General features: G+C 37.4%; 1 protein-coding gene across 6 annotated transcripts in view; it reads left to right on the top strand.

Annotated features, from left to right (window-relative positions):
* Nucleotides 1-15,426, top strand: part of LOC122559010 (ERC protein 2) — an 825,386-nt gene extending 809,960 nt beyond the window's left edge. For all 6 annotated transcript variants that reach the window (XM_043708089.1, XM_043708091.1, XM_043708092.1 and 3 more), the window contains one exon: nucleotides 13,073-15,426. In XM_043708089.1, coding sequence (XP_043564024.1) covers nucleotides 13,073-13,210 — 138 coding nt within the window. In that variant the 3' untranslated portion in view covers nucleotides 13,211-15,426. The remainder of the gene's footprint in view (nucleotides 1-13,072) is intronic.
* Nucleotides 15,427-17,261: the final 1,835 nt, after the last annotated feature.

Below are 17,261 nucleotides of genomic sequence, written 5' to 3'. Positions count from 1 at the left end.
CCCAGGGGTTTGAGTACTACTACTGCACCACAAGAAGTCTCAAAAGATTTCACCTTGGATGGTCTTGAACCACCAATATTCATTTAACAGCCAAATGCACTGAACAATTATGCCACAGAGACCGAGGCAAGTAGCTCAAAGTAGTATTCTAGATCCAAACGCTTCTGTTTATTAGTTCTCTTACTCCTATTGTAAGATCAGAAGTGGGAAAGTTAACTGACAACGCAAAATGTTGAGCACCATTTGTGACTCCTCAGATACTGAATTGCCTTCCAAATCTGCGATCTCCAGCATCTAACAGGATAGGTGCAGCCAATGGGAACTCCACTGCCAGGGGAAAAGGGTGTTCAGGTAGTCATGTGGTCACGGAGCTGATTCAGAGTGATTGGTTGAGTCACACTGACGGGGTTGACCAGGTATTAACCAAAACAACATCTCCACAGTACATATCTGGCTAAGATCTGCATTTCTGGCCCAAGTGTTACACCCTGAGCTCAGTGGTGGGCCCCAGACAGTATAAGTGTAAGTATCCCAGGCAATTTCAGTGCCTGTTTGCCTGTCAGGACTTCTCAAATACTTGACGCACATCTCCCAACTTATATCTGATCAGCAATAATCTAGAGACCAGAAGTTCTTGTTGCCATCTGATCAGATCAAGCTCTGAACAGTTCAGATATTCAAACCAGGATCATCTTGATGTATTTGGCTCAATACATCCAATATAGTGTATTTACCCATTAAATACTGAAGTAATCTCTACATTTTGTATTTTAATCTAGTTAGTTTTAATTCAGAAGTGAATTTGGCTCTGGCCACAGAACTAAAACCTTGAATATTATTTGAAGTTCAACCAACCAAGATCTGAAACCACTTAGTGCTACTGTGGTTTTCACCCAGGAGACATTTTAGGAATTTCCAGTATTTTCAGTGGGATGTGATTGACCACTTCCGAGTTGGAAAGGTCTAGTCACATGTTTGAGTTTGTTCAGAAGTCAAAATAAATGTGTGGTCATCCCACTGCAAATTCTGTGGCTATGGTCCCATTAATATTAGAGCCACATATTATCATCTGCTGCCAAGGTCCATGAGCAAATAAAACAAATCATTTGATATTAGTTTTAATAAATTGAGGACAATTATTATAAATTATAAAAATGAAAGGAATGTCAAAACCAATGTACAAATGTGTGTACATGCAACTTAGCCTTATTAGAGTGAATTTATCTAGAAAATAAAATGAATCGGACGGATGAGGATTGGCATGATAAGGTCGTGCAGAAAGTATTTAGTGCCATAATTTAGTAGAGTTCAAATATAGAGATCACGTAATGAATATGATGCAATACAGCATCATGCATTTGATTGGAACAATATTTCATTTAAATGGCCAATTAACAATTGGCTTGCCTTCCCTGTGGTATTTTTTATTTACTCACGGGATGTGTATGTTGCTTGTCCAGCCAGCGTTTATTGCCCATCCCTAATTGTCCTATAGGCACATGGCTGAGGGTCTAGAGTCCCTAAAGGACATGGTTTTTTAATGGCAGTCAACATGGTAATTAAGATAGCTTTATATTCCAGATTTTCGTTGAATTCAAATTTCACTATCTGTCATGGTGGGATTCCAATTCATGTGCCCAGAATATTAACCTGGAACTATGGATTACTAGACCAGTGACATTACCACCATGCCACTGCCTACCCTTTTAGAGAGTTAATAAAACAAGAAATGCATTTGAAGATCTGCATTAATTACAGATAACATTTTTCCATTACTGAAAGACATTGCTATTAATGCACAGTTTTCCGGCAACAATGATTTGAAAAAAAACAACAAAACATCAGAATTGATTAAGGCAATACTAACTAATATCAACATACATGTTTGTAGTGTACTTAGTTTTCTTGGGTTCAGGATCTCTGGTCTGTCCCATTAGCAAGCACTCATTCCTTGTGGCTCTAAATGTTCTTTTACTTCCCATATCAAAACCACTTGTACCAAGCCCACAGATCAAACATTTTTTAAAAATTGTTTTAACTTGCTAGCTATATTGTGCACATTCGTGACCTTTTCTGGAAAGTAGTAGAATAAACTTGACTAGTTCAGGATTCTGGTTATAAACTGCCAGACAGGTTGAATTGAATTTCCAGTCGTGGCAGACTTGATATCCCCCTCAGAAAATAAAGAAAAATGAAGTTACATCCATTGCACGAAAAACTGAATTGGATACAAAGGGGTTGAAATTTGTTTTGGGAGGTAGTACCAAGCAGATGATGTCAATTAAGCTGAATAGCAGGCAGAGAAGAAAGCGGATTGCCGATGCACTACACGTATGCTACCATGATGTTAAATATTTCCTTTATTTAATGATTCATTGCTTACTGCCCACAGAATCTCTTCGACTGTCTCTCTTTCACTGCTACCTTCAAAATGATTCCTTAATTTGAAGAAATGCTAAGAATTTTTTTAAATGACAAGGGCAAAGGAAATTTGGTTGTTTCTCTTGAACTCAAAAAGAGCCTCCAATCAAACCTTCATACTGATATGTGTATTTGAATTGACTAGCTTTATCCCTTCCTCATTTACCTAAACGGGCAGAACATCTGTTTTCAGAGTTTTGTATATCAAAACAAGCTGGTCCATTTTCTGTGATTGAATCTGGTTTCTAGCTTGGTGTACCATGACAGGAAGAAAGAAACTAATACCACAATGAGCCGTGAAACAAAATGCTTAATTTTTTTTCGCAATGCATTCTGAGCACAATAATTACAAGCAAAGATTCAACTATTATCTTGAGCAGTGCATTGGACATTGAATGAATGTCAATCTGGCAGAAGCAAAGGGCAGAATCTTGTAGGGGGCTGAACCACAGGGGCTATGGTGAGATTTGTGGCGGAATCAGTCAAGAAATCCACTGAAGCTGATCTTGACATCGGAGCATTTTGTTCCATCATGTTTTTGACAGTTGGTGTATCAAATTGCCGAGGGAATTAATACTTGCTCAATGCCTTGTTAAAGCCTCATTCATTTTCAGTTTCCTATCTTACCAAATTCACCAAACAAGCTAGACATTGGGAAAACTTGAGGTGAAAGTCTGAGTGAGTACCTGGTGAATTCAGCTCGTCACTTGTTGTGAAGGACCTTGGTGTTGGACATCGGGCATCATCATGGCACGCACCGTGGGCAATGGTCACACACTCCACATCCACAAACTTTGGCATCTGATACATGCTAGCCCCTATGTACCCTGAAGACAAATCTCTGCTCCACTTGGAGGACATTTCTGTACTTTAATGCTGCACCTTGGGGTTGCACTAGCAGCTATAATTGTAATGCTGCAACAAGGACACTGCATACTCAGCAGCATGCATGAACAGGTCCAGGCTACATCTCTGGACTCTTCAAGTGCATCAAGGGTAGCCTCTGATGCCAGTTCAGGGCTTTAAAATGGTCAATTGCCCACTTTGGGCAGTAAGAATCAGGATGCTCTTCATGTAATGGGTGAGGAATTGAATGTCAGGCATCCCTCCAACTGTCTTAACTCTTTATGCTCTATTGTGGGCTGTTTTTCACCTGGAATGAGAGGGAGGAAGGTCTTAAGGGATTTGAAATTTGATGGGACAGCTGTAACTTTTAGTGCCGGTTATGAACGCTTGATTAGGCAACACAGAGGGATATGGTGCTAGTGGTGTCAGGAGTTGTGATGGGAGACACAAAGTGAGGGAAGAGCGTGGGCCTTGGTAGAGGTGGGTACAGTAGCGGAGTGTGTGAGAGATATCAGAGAAAAGATGATGGCATTTATGCAGACAGAGTGTACAGGGTCATTAACCTTCTCCTTGTAGTGCTGTGCATTCTTCCTGATGGCAAGGGCTACTTTAACCTGGGTGGCAACCTTGAACCTGGCTGGCATGGTCTGTGTCATGAGCCCCCTTCAGTTCCTGGGAGATAAGGACATCCCATCTCTGCACCACTGTCTAGCCTGACTTTCCGATCCCTACCAGCAAAACAGAGTGCCAATTTTCATCTGTCTGGTATGTCCAAGATAAATACCACTAACCGTGCAGGTCAGCTCCAGACATTTGTTTCTCTTGACTTGTAGGACATGGGCGTCACTGGCTGGGTAGCATTTATTGCCAATCCCTAGTGGCCCTTGAGAAGATGGTGGTGAGCTACCTTTGCAAACTGCTGCAGTCCATGTGCTGAAGATAGACCCACTGACGGTGCACATTTGGTTTCACAACAGACTTTTTAAAATGACCTGGGTATGGGGTTGCTGGCAAATTCCAGGATATCCGCTGGCACGTCTTTCTGAGAGCAGGGCATGGTAAGATGAAGCTGGAATTGGATATCGTAGTGGTGGTGTAGGTAGTTAAATGAGGCGTTTGGTAAGATATGGAAAGTAAACTAGGTATCATAATGGATATCCTTCCAAACAACTCAATGAATCTCAGACTTAGCCAAAAAAAAGGTAGGATTTAACCCAAAGTTCCAATTAGAATATCTGATCCTGCACCGGAATTGGATGAATAGTGAAATAATTTCGCAGGAAATAGCACATTTCCAAAATATTGCTTATTTGGGAAGGCAACAGCCTCATAAGATTTTATTGTTTCCTCCAGATGTCTGAGTGCTAATGATTGAGAAACTCAGCCGCAGATTCCTCAAGAACAAACCACGATAAGCAGACCAAACACAGCCAGAAACCCTAACCTCCTTACCATACATCAAAGAAGTTTCAGAAATGATAGCCAAACAACTTAAGACCCCTTGGAATCCCAGTAGCACACAAATCCACCAACACTCAAACAAAAACTAACAAACTTAAAAGACCCAGTACAACCCATGGACAAAACCAACGTCGTCTACAAAATTCCATGCAGGGACTGCCGCAAACACTACGTAGGACAAACAGGAAGAAAGTTAGCCACCAGGATACACGAACACCAGCTAGCCACAAAAAGACACGACCCTCTCTCCCTCATAGCCCTACACACGGATGAAACAAACCCACCATTTCGACTGGGACAACACATCTATCCTGGGACAGGCTATGCAAAGACATGCCAGAGAATTCCTAAAGGCCTGGCACTCCAACCACAACGCCATAAACAAGCACATAGATCTAGATACCATCTATCAACCCCTCATGAAACGAACAGGAAATGACATCACCACAAACCCCAGGAACCCCATCCAGGATAAACATATAAATAGAAAGCAGGAGACAACAGCTTTGCTTCACTTGGAGGTCGCCACTGATGATGTTACCTAGCCAGGTAATGAAACGTCTGGATATCAAACCTACAGCTCAGCGAGCAAACCTACACCCTAGAAACTAGTAGATAGAATGCAAAGGTTCAAGGTACTCCATAAACGTGAATCATAGAATCCTTACAGTGTGGAAGCAGGCCATTAGGCCCACCATGTCCACATCGACCCTCTGAAAGGTATCCCATCCAGCCCCACACCATCCCTGTATCCATTAATTTCCCATGACTAATCCACCCTATACATCCCTATGGACAACTTAGCATGGCCAATCCACCTGACCGGCACATCTTTGGACTGTGGGAAGAAGCCGGAGCACCTGGAGGAAACCCACACAGATACGGGGAGAATGTGCGAACTCCACGGAGACTATTGCCCAAGGCTGGAATTGAAAGCGGGCCGCCGACCCTGTGAGGCAGTAATGTTAGCCACCGTGTCGCCCTCTGGAATATTCCAGAGGAGGATGAGCTTCATGCTAAATTGTTATTCTCCTCAAAATTGCCATGTAGCAAGTTATTTTCCGCTTTTTATAGCAAGAGTGATTAAAAGCACAAATGTCTGAAGTTTGACAAGAAATATTGCAGAAATTATGTATAACTGATTATTTTAAAAGTATTGTTTTGTATTGGCAAGGAATTTGTTCTTTAAGTTATAGATCTAGCTAGAAAATGAACAAGCTTCTACGTCTTCTTCATTGGTTCAAATACACTCTTGTCTTCCATTACAAAACTTCTCCGCTCTTGTTACATCAGTTTGACAATTTTGTTTCATTATGCCTCTTGGAGTAATATTGAAAAAATAATTAATTAAGACAGATTTTCTTGTAGAATTAGAGCTAGATTAAAATTATACCAATTTCACAAAGACCTCTATATCAGTCTAGGCTAGAATAAAACACTGGGCCTGGAGGTGAAAGGACAGTGGATTTAACCTACTGTGTCATCATGTCCTCTAAGTAACACAGTTCTATAACAACGAGGTTTAACTGTACCATTGTACTATATTAGAATGTGATGAAAAACATATTGGCAGAAATTTTGTTATTCATGACTGCCAAAAGCATTAGATATAAATCCACATCAAAAACATAGGTTTTGGATATGCTTCCCAGTTTCAGAATGTTTCATTATTAAATTAAGTACCACAGGGCTAGCTTAAGGTGACACAAAGAATAGTAGTTAGAAGTTAAATCTTTGAATTACTACTTTCGCAGTAATCTAATCACATCAAGAAAAATAAGTAATTGAGAGAAAAACATTTTCCCTTTGATCACAGACGCAACAAATAAACCTCGAGGGAAGAAGGAATTGTATTGAGGCAGTATTTCTAAGATGACAAGTCATGATACGATCATTTAGTTCTGGAATTCATACAAGGAGAATGCCTGCTGGGACTTTTAGATAGAGACATCCTTAATACCAGAGGTCGGCTGGAAACTCCGTTTTGGACAATATAATAATACTATTCTGTTTTGTTAAGCTAATTTATCCTATCAATATTTAGTCTTTTGTTCAGGTACCATGTGTGTCTTATTAGAAATAGAGTAAGTTGTTTCTTCAAATGCTGTTACTGGATTTTTGGTATCTGCACACATGTTCAAAGCAACATTTGTTGGCCACATGTAACAGGGGAGGGGTTTTTGCTTCAGATTTGAGGTAATCACAAAACAGATACTTTATGGAACATGAAGTATGTGGTATTAAAAGTTTGCTTAAATGTGCCCAGTTTAAGCTAACTGTGTAAGTTGACATTTTGATAAATTATTTTGAATCATCATTTATTTTTATAACAAAAATGATAAGTATTTTTTAAAAGCAAGCATGATTTTTGTTTTTAATTATATTTGTCAGGAGATCCTTTAAACATTTAGCTGCATTGTTCATCGTAAACTATCCACTTGATATTTGAATACAATTTATTACTTAATGTATAATGTGAGAATTGGAAAAATGGGTAATATGACATAAGAACATTGTAATGCCAAAGTTGAACCAAAGAAAAATAGAGACTCAAATTGCAATAATAAGTGTCCCATTTCTCTGTATTATGTACTTTTAAAAGTTTACATTCTGGAGAGGAGTAGTTCAACTTGAATGCAAGACCTTTTATCTCTGCAGGGACACAGAACTTTCAGTGTGGAGAAATATTAAAACAAAATTTGATAAAACAGACTCATTAAAACCTAGCAAATTGGCTAGAGAAATTGTTCGCTAACGAGGTCATAAAAATTAAATAGTCACAAGTATTTCTGGCCTGGGCAATTCAGATGGGTTATTGAGGTCACTAATCATTTGTTTCCTCCATTTAATGAAGGTTAAAATGTTCAATAAAGCCATGTGTTGAAGAGAGAGTTTTCATTAGTGCCCTTTTAATTCTTTTGTTTTGCAGATACCTTTGATATGTCATGCTGGTCTATAACATTTATTGGCAGGTTTTCTTTTTAAATTGACCCTTTCTCCTGCATTGGATTCAAAGTAAATTTTGTAAGAATGAAACCTGAATGTGCAATAAATGAAAAGTTCTTGACCAAGACTGAATTTCAACACAGATGTAAAGTCATTTTTTTGTTAATACTGTATACATTTCTCAGAAAAGTGGGGTGATGTTTAGGCAGTGTGGTAGCAGTTCCTTTAAAAACACAGAAGCACAGCTGAGATTGCATTTCCTTTTGGAAATGTCACATTAGAATCTCTATATATTAATTCCAATCCCTGCTGAGTTATTTATGTTTTGTCATTCTTACCCAGATGGCAATTTCAAACCAAATAGTGATATAGGAGTTTAGTGATATAGTTTAATGACCTCACCAGTACTCTTATCCTCCTCAAACATTTTGCTCATGTTAATTATTAAAAACAGAATTGACTTGGGGTTACATCTTGAAAGTCTACTGTGTTGAGAACATTATTCCATTTTGATTTAACATTTCATTTGTTGGATTCATTCATTAATTGCTGGACTCTTGATTATAGTTTTATTTTCTCTCTGTTAGAATATAGCCCATTTTGTATGCTACTATCTTTGTTTGCATTACATTGCCCATTGTCTATGGCAAACAAAAAAGTGCTGGTGTGAATCAAATAATCATAGGCAGCCAGCCCTGAATAGATGATGAATCTGATACCAGATTGCCACGGAATCCAACTGACTCTGAAAGTCTTTTAAAATTGCAGCTGGGATCCAATTGTGGGATCCTGCCCCCTTCAAGGCACCAACAAGTTTGTGCTACTGCCACTCACAATTTCACACCCTACATTCCCAACATTACCAGTACAATTATGGGGTTAGATATAGAGTCACAGAGATATACAGCATGGAAACAGACCATTCGCTCCAACCTGTCCATGCCAACTAGATATTCTCCATTGATCAAGTCCTATTTGGCAGTACTTAGCCCCTAACCCTCTTAAACCCTTCCTATTCACAGGTTTCCCAACCCCCACGTAGGCAATTTTTGTGAGGTTCGGCCAGCTTCTTGAGGACCCGTAGTTCAACTCTGAGGAGTTGAGAGCTATAGTCCAGATTCAGAACCTTTTGAAACCTATGTTTTTAAAAGCATGCCATGCACTCCCAGATCTTCCAAGTGACTGACCCAAGACTCGAGTTTGAAAATAACTGCTTCTCTTACACAATTAAAGAAGTCTCAATCTTCTTCTTCACACAAATTTGCCATTCATACAAAAACAAAATACTGTGGATGCTAGAAATGTGAAATAAGAGCAAACCTGGAAGAACACACCAAGTTAGGCAGTATCTCAGGAGCAGAACAGACCATCCACCTGAAATATTAAAGCTACTTCTCTCCAAAGATGCTGCATAGGTTGGATGGGTATTTTATTCAAGTTTCATTTTCTTCTAACTCACCATTAATTATTTCAATAATATGTTGTGAGTGCTTGGCTGATCTCCGTGACTTGCTGTGGACCAGCTTGCTGTGTACATGGTTCAAATGAAGTAGCTTGTATTGATTGACATCTTTGAAGTTATAATGTATTCTCTGTTCTGCATTGTGCATGGTTAATTTGATAGGATTAAGAGATATGAAGTGTTGTAAAGCTTCTATATTCAATTGGTCATCTAAGTAACCGGAAAGGTATTTCTATTTTATGGTGTGACCCTTGCGGTTTTGAGACGAGAGCAATGGTGCACTCTTTCAGTTTCTGTCATAATGCGGTTGATATGAATTTTGTTTTGCCAACATTTAAGTACTGGCTGAGTTTATTGTACACGAGCAGACAAACAAGAAGCAGGAGTAGGCCAACTGGCCCTTCACTCCTGCTCTAGCATTCAATAACATCACAGCTGATTTGATTATTGCATATTCCCACCTATCCATATTACCTTTCACTCCATTACTTATCAACAATCTATTTGCCTTTGCCTTAAAAATACTCATGGTGTAGAGGTGCCAGTGTTGGACTGGGATGGACACAGTTAAAAATCACACAACACAGGTTATAGTCGACAGGTTTATTTGAAAGTACTAGGTTTCAGAGTGCTGCTGCTTTATTAGATGGTTTTAGAGCAGGATCATAAGATTCCGAATTCTGCAACACATTCTAAAAGATGAAAGACTTAACAGCAGTCTAGATTTGTCCCGTATATCGAATCAGTTGCGTAACACTGTGATCTTTTGCTTCAAATTCTGTATCTTATGATCCTGTTCCACAGTTACCTGATGGAGAGGTGCTCTGAAACCTAGTACTTCCAAACAAACCTGTTAGACTATAACCTGGTGTTGTGTGATTTTTAACTTTAAAAGTACTTGAAGGTGCTTCCACTGCTTTTTGAGAAGGGAAATTCCAAAGACTGAACACCCTCTGTGGGGGGGTGGAGTCTTCATTTCTACCTTAAATGGTGGCCCCCTTATTTTTAAACATTACATGTTTCATTCAAATCAACTCTTGCTTTTCTACATGCAAGCCTAACCTGTCTTAAACTTCCTCAAAAGACAACCCCATCATTCAAGGGATCACTCGAGTCCAATGTACTTTTTCAGAACTGCATCCAAAGTATTTGCATCTATCCTTAAAGAAGGATACTAATACATACATAGTACTCCTGAAAATGTCTCACTAACGCTGTATATAACTGAAGCATAATATCCCTACTTTTCTGATTATTTGCTGTATTTGCACCTTAATCTTTTATGATTCATGCACAAGAACATCCAGATCCCTCGATATCTCATAATTTTGCCATCTTTCTCCATTTAGATAACATGTTTAAATAAAACAAAGAACTGGAGATGTTGGAAATTTGAATCAAAACCCGTCTTGAAGAATCTCTGAACTCAAAATGTTAACTCTGCTTTCTCTCTACAGACGCTGCCAGACCTGCTGAGTTTCTCTAGTCATTTCTGTTTTAGACAACATGCTTCTTTTATTCTCGCTGCCAAAATAGACGTGTTTATATTTTACTATGTTGTATTTATTTTGCCAGATTTTGCAAATTTAGCTACATCCATACATATTTACATAAATTATAAAATGTTGAGGTCTGAGCACATATCCCTGTGGCACAACATTTATTTTTCTTGCCACCCACTTGCAGATTGAGCCTTTTTATGTCTACTCTGTTTCCTGTTAGGCAACTTCCTATCATACCAATATGTTACCCCTTTCACTTCCTGTAATAATTTTTGATGTGACACTTCATCAAAAAACATTTGGAAATTTAAGTACATTACGTCAACCAGTTTCCCTTTATTGACACACATGTTGCTTTCTCAAGGAACTCCAATAATTTAGTTAAATATGATTTCTATTTCAGAAAACAATGTTCATTCTGCCGGATTACCTTGAATTTTTCAGTGTCATGCTATAATATTCTTAATGATAGCTTCGAACGTTTTCCCTATCATAGATGATAAACTAACTGACCTGTCATCTCCTGTTTTCTGTCTCCCTTCCTTTTCAAATAAAGAAGACACAGCTGCTATGTTCCAGCCTAAATGAACCTTTCTCAAATCTAGGGAATTTTGAAAAAATGAAACCAACTCGCTAGTCACATCTTCTAAGACTTTAGGATGAAGTACTTGTCAGCCATCAGCTCTGACAATTTGCTTGGTACTACTTCCATAGTGATTGTAATTTTCTTGAGTGCTTCTCAGACTTTCATTTTCTGATTAACAGCTATTTCTGTGATGTTACCAAATGATTTGTTGTGAAGACCAATGCAAAATACTTATTCAATTCAATTGTCATATCCTTAATTTCCCTTATTAATTCCTCTGATTACTTTCAATAGGACTAATGATTACTTTGTTAACTTTTTTGAGTATCTATAGCCACTTTTCCTATCCATTTTGTATTTCTAGCTGACTTTCTCGTACATTCTACTTTGTTTCTCCTGCCACCCCTTTGACCTGCCACCCCTTTGCACAATTATATGCTTTTTTCTTTAAGTCTGATACAATTTTTAACATTTTTTAGTTATCCAAGGATGGAAGATACACTCTTTGGAATGTTTCTTTCTCACTAGAATTTAACTATTCTTGTAATCTGAAATAAACCTTTAAATTTCTGCCACTGTATCTCGATTGGCCTATACAATAATCATATTTGTCAGCTCATTTTAGCTCTGCTTTCATGCTCTATAATTTTCCTTATTTAAGTTTAAAATACTAATCTGGCATCCACTCTTCTCTTCCTCAAACTGATTATAATATTCATGCATATTGTATTTACCGCTACCATAGATGCCTAGATTTTCCGCCATATACAAATCACTAGACAGATGTGTAATAGAATGCTCTCCATTTGCCTAAATAAATACAGTTTTGACCTACTTACTTAAGGAGGGCTGCATGTACATTGGCAGCAGTTCAGAGAAGAGCACTAGTTTGATTCCTAGAGTGAAAAGATTGTCTTGTAGGGAAACATTGAGTAGGCTGGGCCCATACTTAATGGAGTTTAGAAGGGCAAGATCTTATGGAAAAAAGTAACTTTTTTCAGAGAATTTGACAAGTTTGATATTGGGGAGGAAATGCCCATCTTCATGGAGGAATCTAGAACCAGGCGCACGATTTCAGAACAAGGAAATTCCCATTTAAGACAGATGAGAAGAAATTTCTTCCTTGATGGTCATTACTCTTAAGAATTCCCTTGACAGGGATCAATGAAGACTGGGAGATTCAACATATCCAAGACTGAATTAGACTGATTTTTGATTTTGAAGGGTTTCAAAGATTAGAACAGCATAGGCAAGAAAGTGGAGTTAAGGCCACATTCTCACTAAATTGTGGAGCAGATGTCAGGGCCCAATGACCTATTTCTACTCCTTATATTCTTATCCATAATTTGGAAAATTTTGACTTTAAAAAATTAGCATACCTTGACTTGTCATTTCTGACCCTCCACGATTAAAACCTTGTGCTTGATGTTTTTAATGACTTTCCTAAGATGTGCACAATTTTGAGTGATTAGTGTGTTTGTATCCAAGATTCCTTTGTTCCTCTACTCTACCTAGCCTTACACCATGCAAGTAATAAGTGACCTCTCTATTCTTTCTATTTAAAGTAGGGTACCTTGCATTTAACTTGCTCAATTCCATCTGCCAATTATTTGCTCATTCTGCAAGTTTATTAATGTTCTGCTGTAATTTGGAGTGGGATATACATCACGTTTTGGGATATTTATTATAAAAGAAATACATTGACACAGTAATGTTATTTTCTCCTTACATTTCAACCTTAAAGCAAGTGGCGGTGACATTGATAATTAGCACTATAATATATAATGGTCAACTTGTTCTGAATAGTAATTTGCATGCAAGATCTAAATTATGTCTTGTTTTTACTAGTTAACCGAGGAGTTGGAGAGAGGCGAAAAGGAAAATGTGGCACTACAGGAGTACACTGACAATTTGCTTCAACGAATCTCAGACCTATGCCCTGATGTCCTGGAGCAAGTCATCAAAATGCTGGAAGAAGCAGCCTGATGTAGCAGAAAGTGAGGCAGTATTTGAATTGTATTAGTTCCTTACGAAGTGAGTCGAAAGGAATACGCCATTCAGCATTTACACCACTAAACGCTGCACCATTCTTTCTAAGCCAATTTTCAGCCAACAATGCTTGTGTATACCTTAAAAGTATTTGGGATATCATTCCAAAAATATTAGCATTCTCAGTCACTATCAAGCAAGATGGAAATAATTTGTCCTCTGAAAAGCCTATGTAATGATTAGGTGGATGTTCAGCTTGCCTTGACTACCTTATTGAGATTCCTGTTGCTTGCAATTTTTATATCCAGCTTCACCTTTTAACCCATTGTTGTCAGGTTCTGCAGGCTCAGCAGCTATGATGGGTTCAGGGAATTCCACGGTTAATCTTTCCTTACCCTCTTGTACACCTTTGTCCAGATGTGTAGAAAAGTGACAAGAGCTTCTTAATCTTAACATTTTAGTGGATACTCATTAAATATAAAACTTGGGTTTTGTGTGATGAAAAGTTCAGTTTTAAAAGTGAAAGAATGATCAAACAGTTGACAAGGATTATCCTTCTGAACAAAGAAACCTGTGCCTCTCAAAATGTACTGTACGTCTGAATATGTTCATTAGATGATCAATTTAAAAGAGGCATTGTTAAAATGGGAAAGTATTTAAAATTCTGGAACAGACCTACTAGCTTGGGATTGCTATATGTGTATAGCACTTGTCAGCAAGATGGAAAAAGCAGATTTGTTGTGCAATTCTTTCTTGCTGATATAGCAAAGCTCGCTGATGTTAATGGTTGTCCTTTATGCCATTATTAAAGATTCCAGAAGAAATTTAATAGCATCTTGCAGCTGATTTCTAAGTATGGTAACTTGTGCATTTGTATAATTTCAAGTTCTTAATGCATAATCATACTCAATGCAGAGGAACTTTACTGCTTTGAGTGGAAATGCAATAGAAAGCTTTTTACTGCTTAAGTGAAACCAAACCTCAGAGCTTTCTTCAGTAAAGGGGGCAAAGTTCTTTGGAATATGTTCAGCACATCTGGCATATTTTGCACTCCTGGAGAACACAGGCAACAAGAAGTAGTGTGTAACATTGTTGTCACATTGGGGTTGTGATCCTTTGAGTGCCCTAACAAGCAGTTCTCTATGTTCTATAGTACAACTGAATACTTGAAGTAGGAAATTCTTACCACAAGGACCTAATGTTAAATAAATATCATAGTAAAAGCATAAAAGCAATGATGTTTAGCTGTTAGATCATTTATATGTAATGTGCCAATTTGGAACAGTTATTGTATTGGGGGAATTATGTTGTTCCCAGATTATAGGAGAAACAATCTTAAACATGAACTTCAAATCAGGGCGTCAAAACAAGACTTTTTGGGCAAAGGAAAACTGTTCCACCAAATGAAAAAAAACATTTCTCGTTACGTTTTACAGGATTTCAAGATTTTTCTTTTGATACTTTGGCATAGAACTCTGATTAAAATAAACACTGTGACAAACTGACAGTAATGTTTTATTTATGCGCCATTGTTAGACATCTCGCTTTGAGTGTTAAAAATTATTACCATTAATATAAATTTTCTTTTCTCTTGGCTTGTTTTCAAATAATTAACTTGACTGGTGTTCTGATTGTTATTATGCTTGTACTATATACTGTGTCAATTTCTGTACAGTAATTTTTGTATTTGAGATTTGTGTATCAAAAAGCACGCAATTTCAGTTTGACTTTCATTTGAAAGTGATTAACGATTTACTATCTAAATAGTGTTTACAAGCAGATCATAAAAATGTTGACACAATGCTTATCTGCAATGTAATTGTGTAGAATGGTGTTTGAATGTGATGTGCTGGAATATGTAGATCAGTAATCCCCCAGGTAGCCCCTTTTAAATGTTCTGTCAGATTTTAGTAACACCTCTAGTCCTATTATTTTCAAGTTTGTGGCATGTCATGGGTTCTGCTGTTGATATGTAGTAAAGATGTTGACATGGTACCAAAAGGAATCCTTGAGTATGGTTATCCACCATGGGCATGATTTAAAACTGTTACTGTACATCATTTTCAAGTGGACATTTAGAGGTATATAAAGTATAAAACATTGTTATCAATGTGCAAGAAATATTTAGTGTTGCCCAGCTTGTTTATATATTCATTAAATAAAAGTTTCTTTCTGATATTACTGTTGCTGTTTAATAAAGATTTTTTTGTGGACCACTGCATTTTTAGTTTATTTTAACAATAAATCCAAAACGAACATATCAAAACAAAAATACAATAGTTTTCACCAGCTTCTCTGCTTAACTGGTTTCCCTTCTTTCATATACTACTCATTGTTCATATAATGATCTTTACTCAAGAATGCCTTCTCCACATTGGGCAATGATATAACTATGATATGGCAGCAAATCAAGCTGGGTGAGCTGGAAGACGTCAACTTTTCCCTTCTCAAAGCTATAACTTAGATTTCATTTAGCACTCCAACGCCTTGGCCAGCAAACTGCAAACTGTCAAAAGCTCACCAAATCAGGCAACTGGATTTGAGTTGCAAGTAACACTAGGTCCTGATCTTGTAAAATTGCTGGAAGTCAATTGCTTGAGTGGCCTGCTTCCAACAACATGTTTTATGCTGCATATAGGGAAATGATTAACTTTTACATATTTATTATGAGACTTGGGGGGAAAAAAATTAGAGTGGAAAATGAGATCACATTTCTCCAGTTATAGGATTTAGCTATGGTTTTTTTTTCTTTGTAGGAATGATATTGATTTTTATAAACATCAAAAAAAATGAAAATTTTTATTTTGTTTGGTATTGATTTCATTTTGCGTGTCCCAGGTGTTGAATTTGTATGTAAAATATGTCCATAATCTATTTTCTATGACATCTTATTTTTGGCTGCAATTCTGCAAGGTCTTTATAGATCTGAAATATAAATAAAAAGGTTTGTAAAGAATTTACGTAGAACTAAATAAATACTGGCTATTAAAAATCAAAAGGTGTCTGAATGAAAGTATGACAAAGTAACAGTTATATATTACAGGATCATAGAATCTATAAAACAATGAGGAGAAATATTCTTCATATGATGAATATTTGAGAGCTGCATATGCAACCTAATAATGTAGTTACGCAAAAATAACATAACGGAGAAATATTAATTAACATAGTTTTGCAAATATCTTATTCAGACTGACTGTGTGGAGTTTGCACATTCTCCCCGTGTCTGCGTGGGTTTCCTCCGGGTGCTCCGATTTCCTCCCACAGTCCAAAAATGTGCAGGTCAGGTGAATTGGCCATGCTAAATTGCCCGTAGTGTTAGGTGCAGGGGTAAATGTGGGGGAATGGGTCTGGGTGGGTTGCGCTTTGGCGAGTCGGTGTGGACTTGTTGGGCCGAAGGGCCTGTTTCCACACTGTAAGTAATCTAATCTAATCAGAAAAGTTTTTTTAAATCAACAATTATTTATTTATGGATTGTTACTAGATTATCTTTACATATGCATAATGGGTGAATGTTAAAAACGGTCAGTGTTATTTACTCATGATCTTTATAGCCTTGATGTGCAAAATGATTAAATGTTCTGTCAGATTTTAGTAACACTTCTAGTCCGAGGTATTAAAGTATATTGGTTCATGATATTTCGATAATCTCCCTTTCTTTATAATTTTGTTTATGATCTTAATTAGCATATCTAGATAATCACTTATCCAAGGGAAACTTTCATTTCATTATGGAACTAGTTTAATCAAAGGATCCTTGGTTTCAAAATGTCCTATCCACTTTGGCCTACGTGACATTTCAGTCCACATTTCATGTTCCAAGTTTATTAGATCAGCCATGATCTTATTTCATGGCAGAGAGACTCGAAGAGCCTACTTTTGCTCCTATGTTTTATTCTTTATGCGTGGCAAGCCACTCATAGTGAGGCTGGGTACTCCATGCTTCCTTATGGTATATTTTTAGTGTGGGGGTAGTGGGTCCAGCAAACCTCCATTCCATGTAACTTATCCCCGTAATACAGAGGGTGCTGAAATTTGAGTCGATAAA

Source organism: Chiloscyllium plagiosum, chromosome 18 (assembly GCF_004010195.1).
Source record: "Chiloscyllium plagiosum isolate BGI_BamShark_2017 chromosome 18, ASM401019v2, whole genome shotgun sequence".
Lineage (NCBI taxonomy): Eukaryota > Metazoa > Chordata > Chondrichthyes > Orectolobiformes > Hemiscylliidae > Chiloscyllium > Chiloscyllium plagiosum.
The sequence above is the reverse complement of the archived record's forward strand: the minus strand, read 5'-3'. Positions and strand labels throughout refer to the sequence as shown.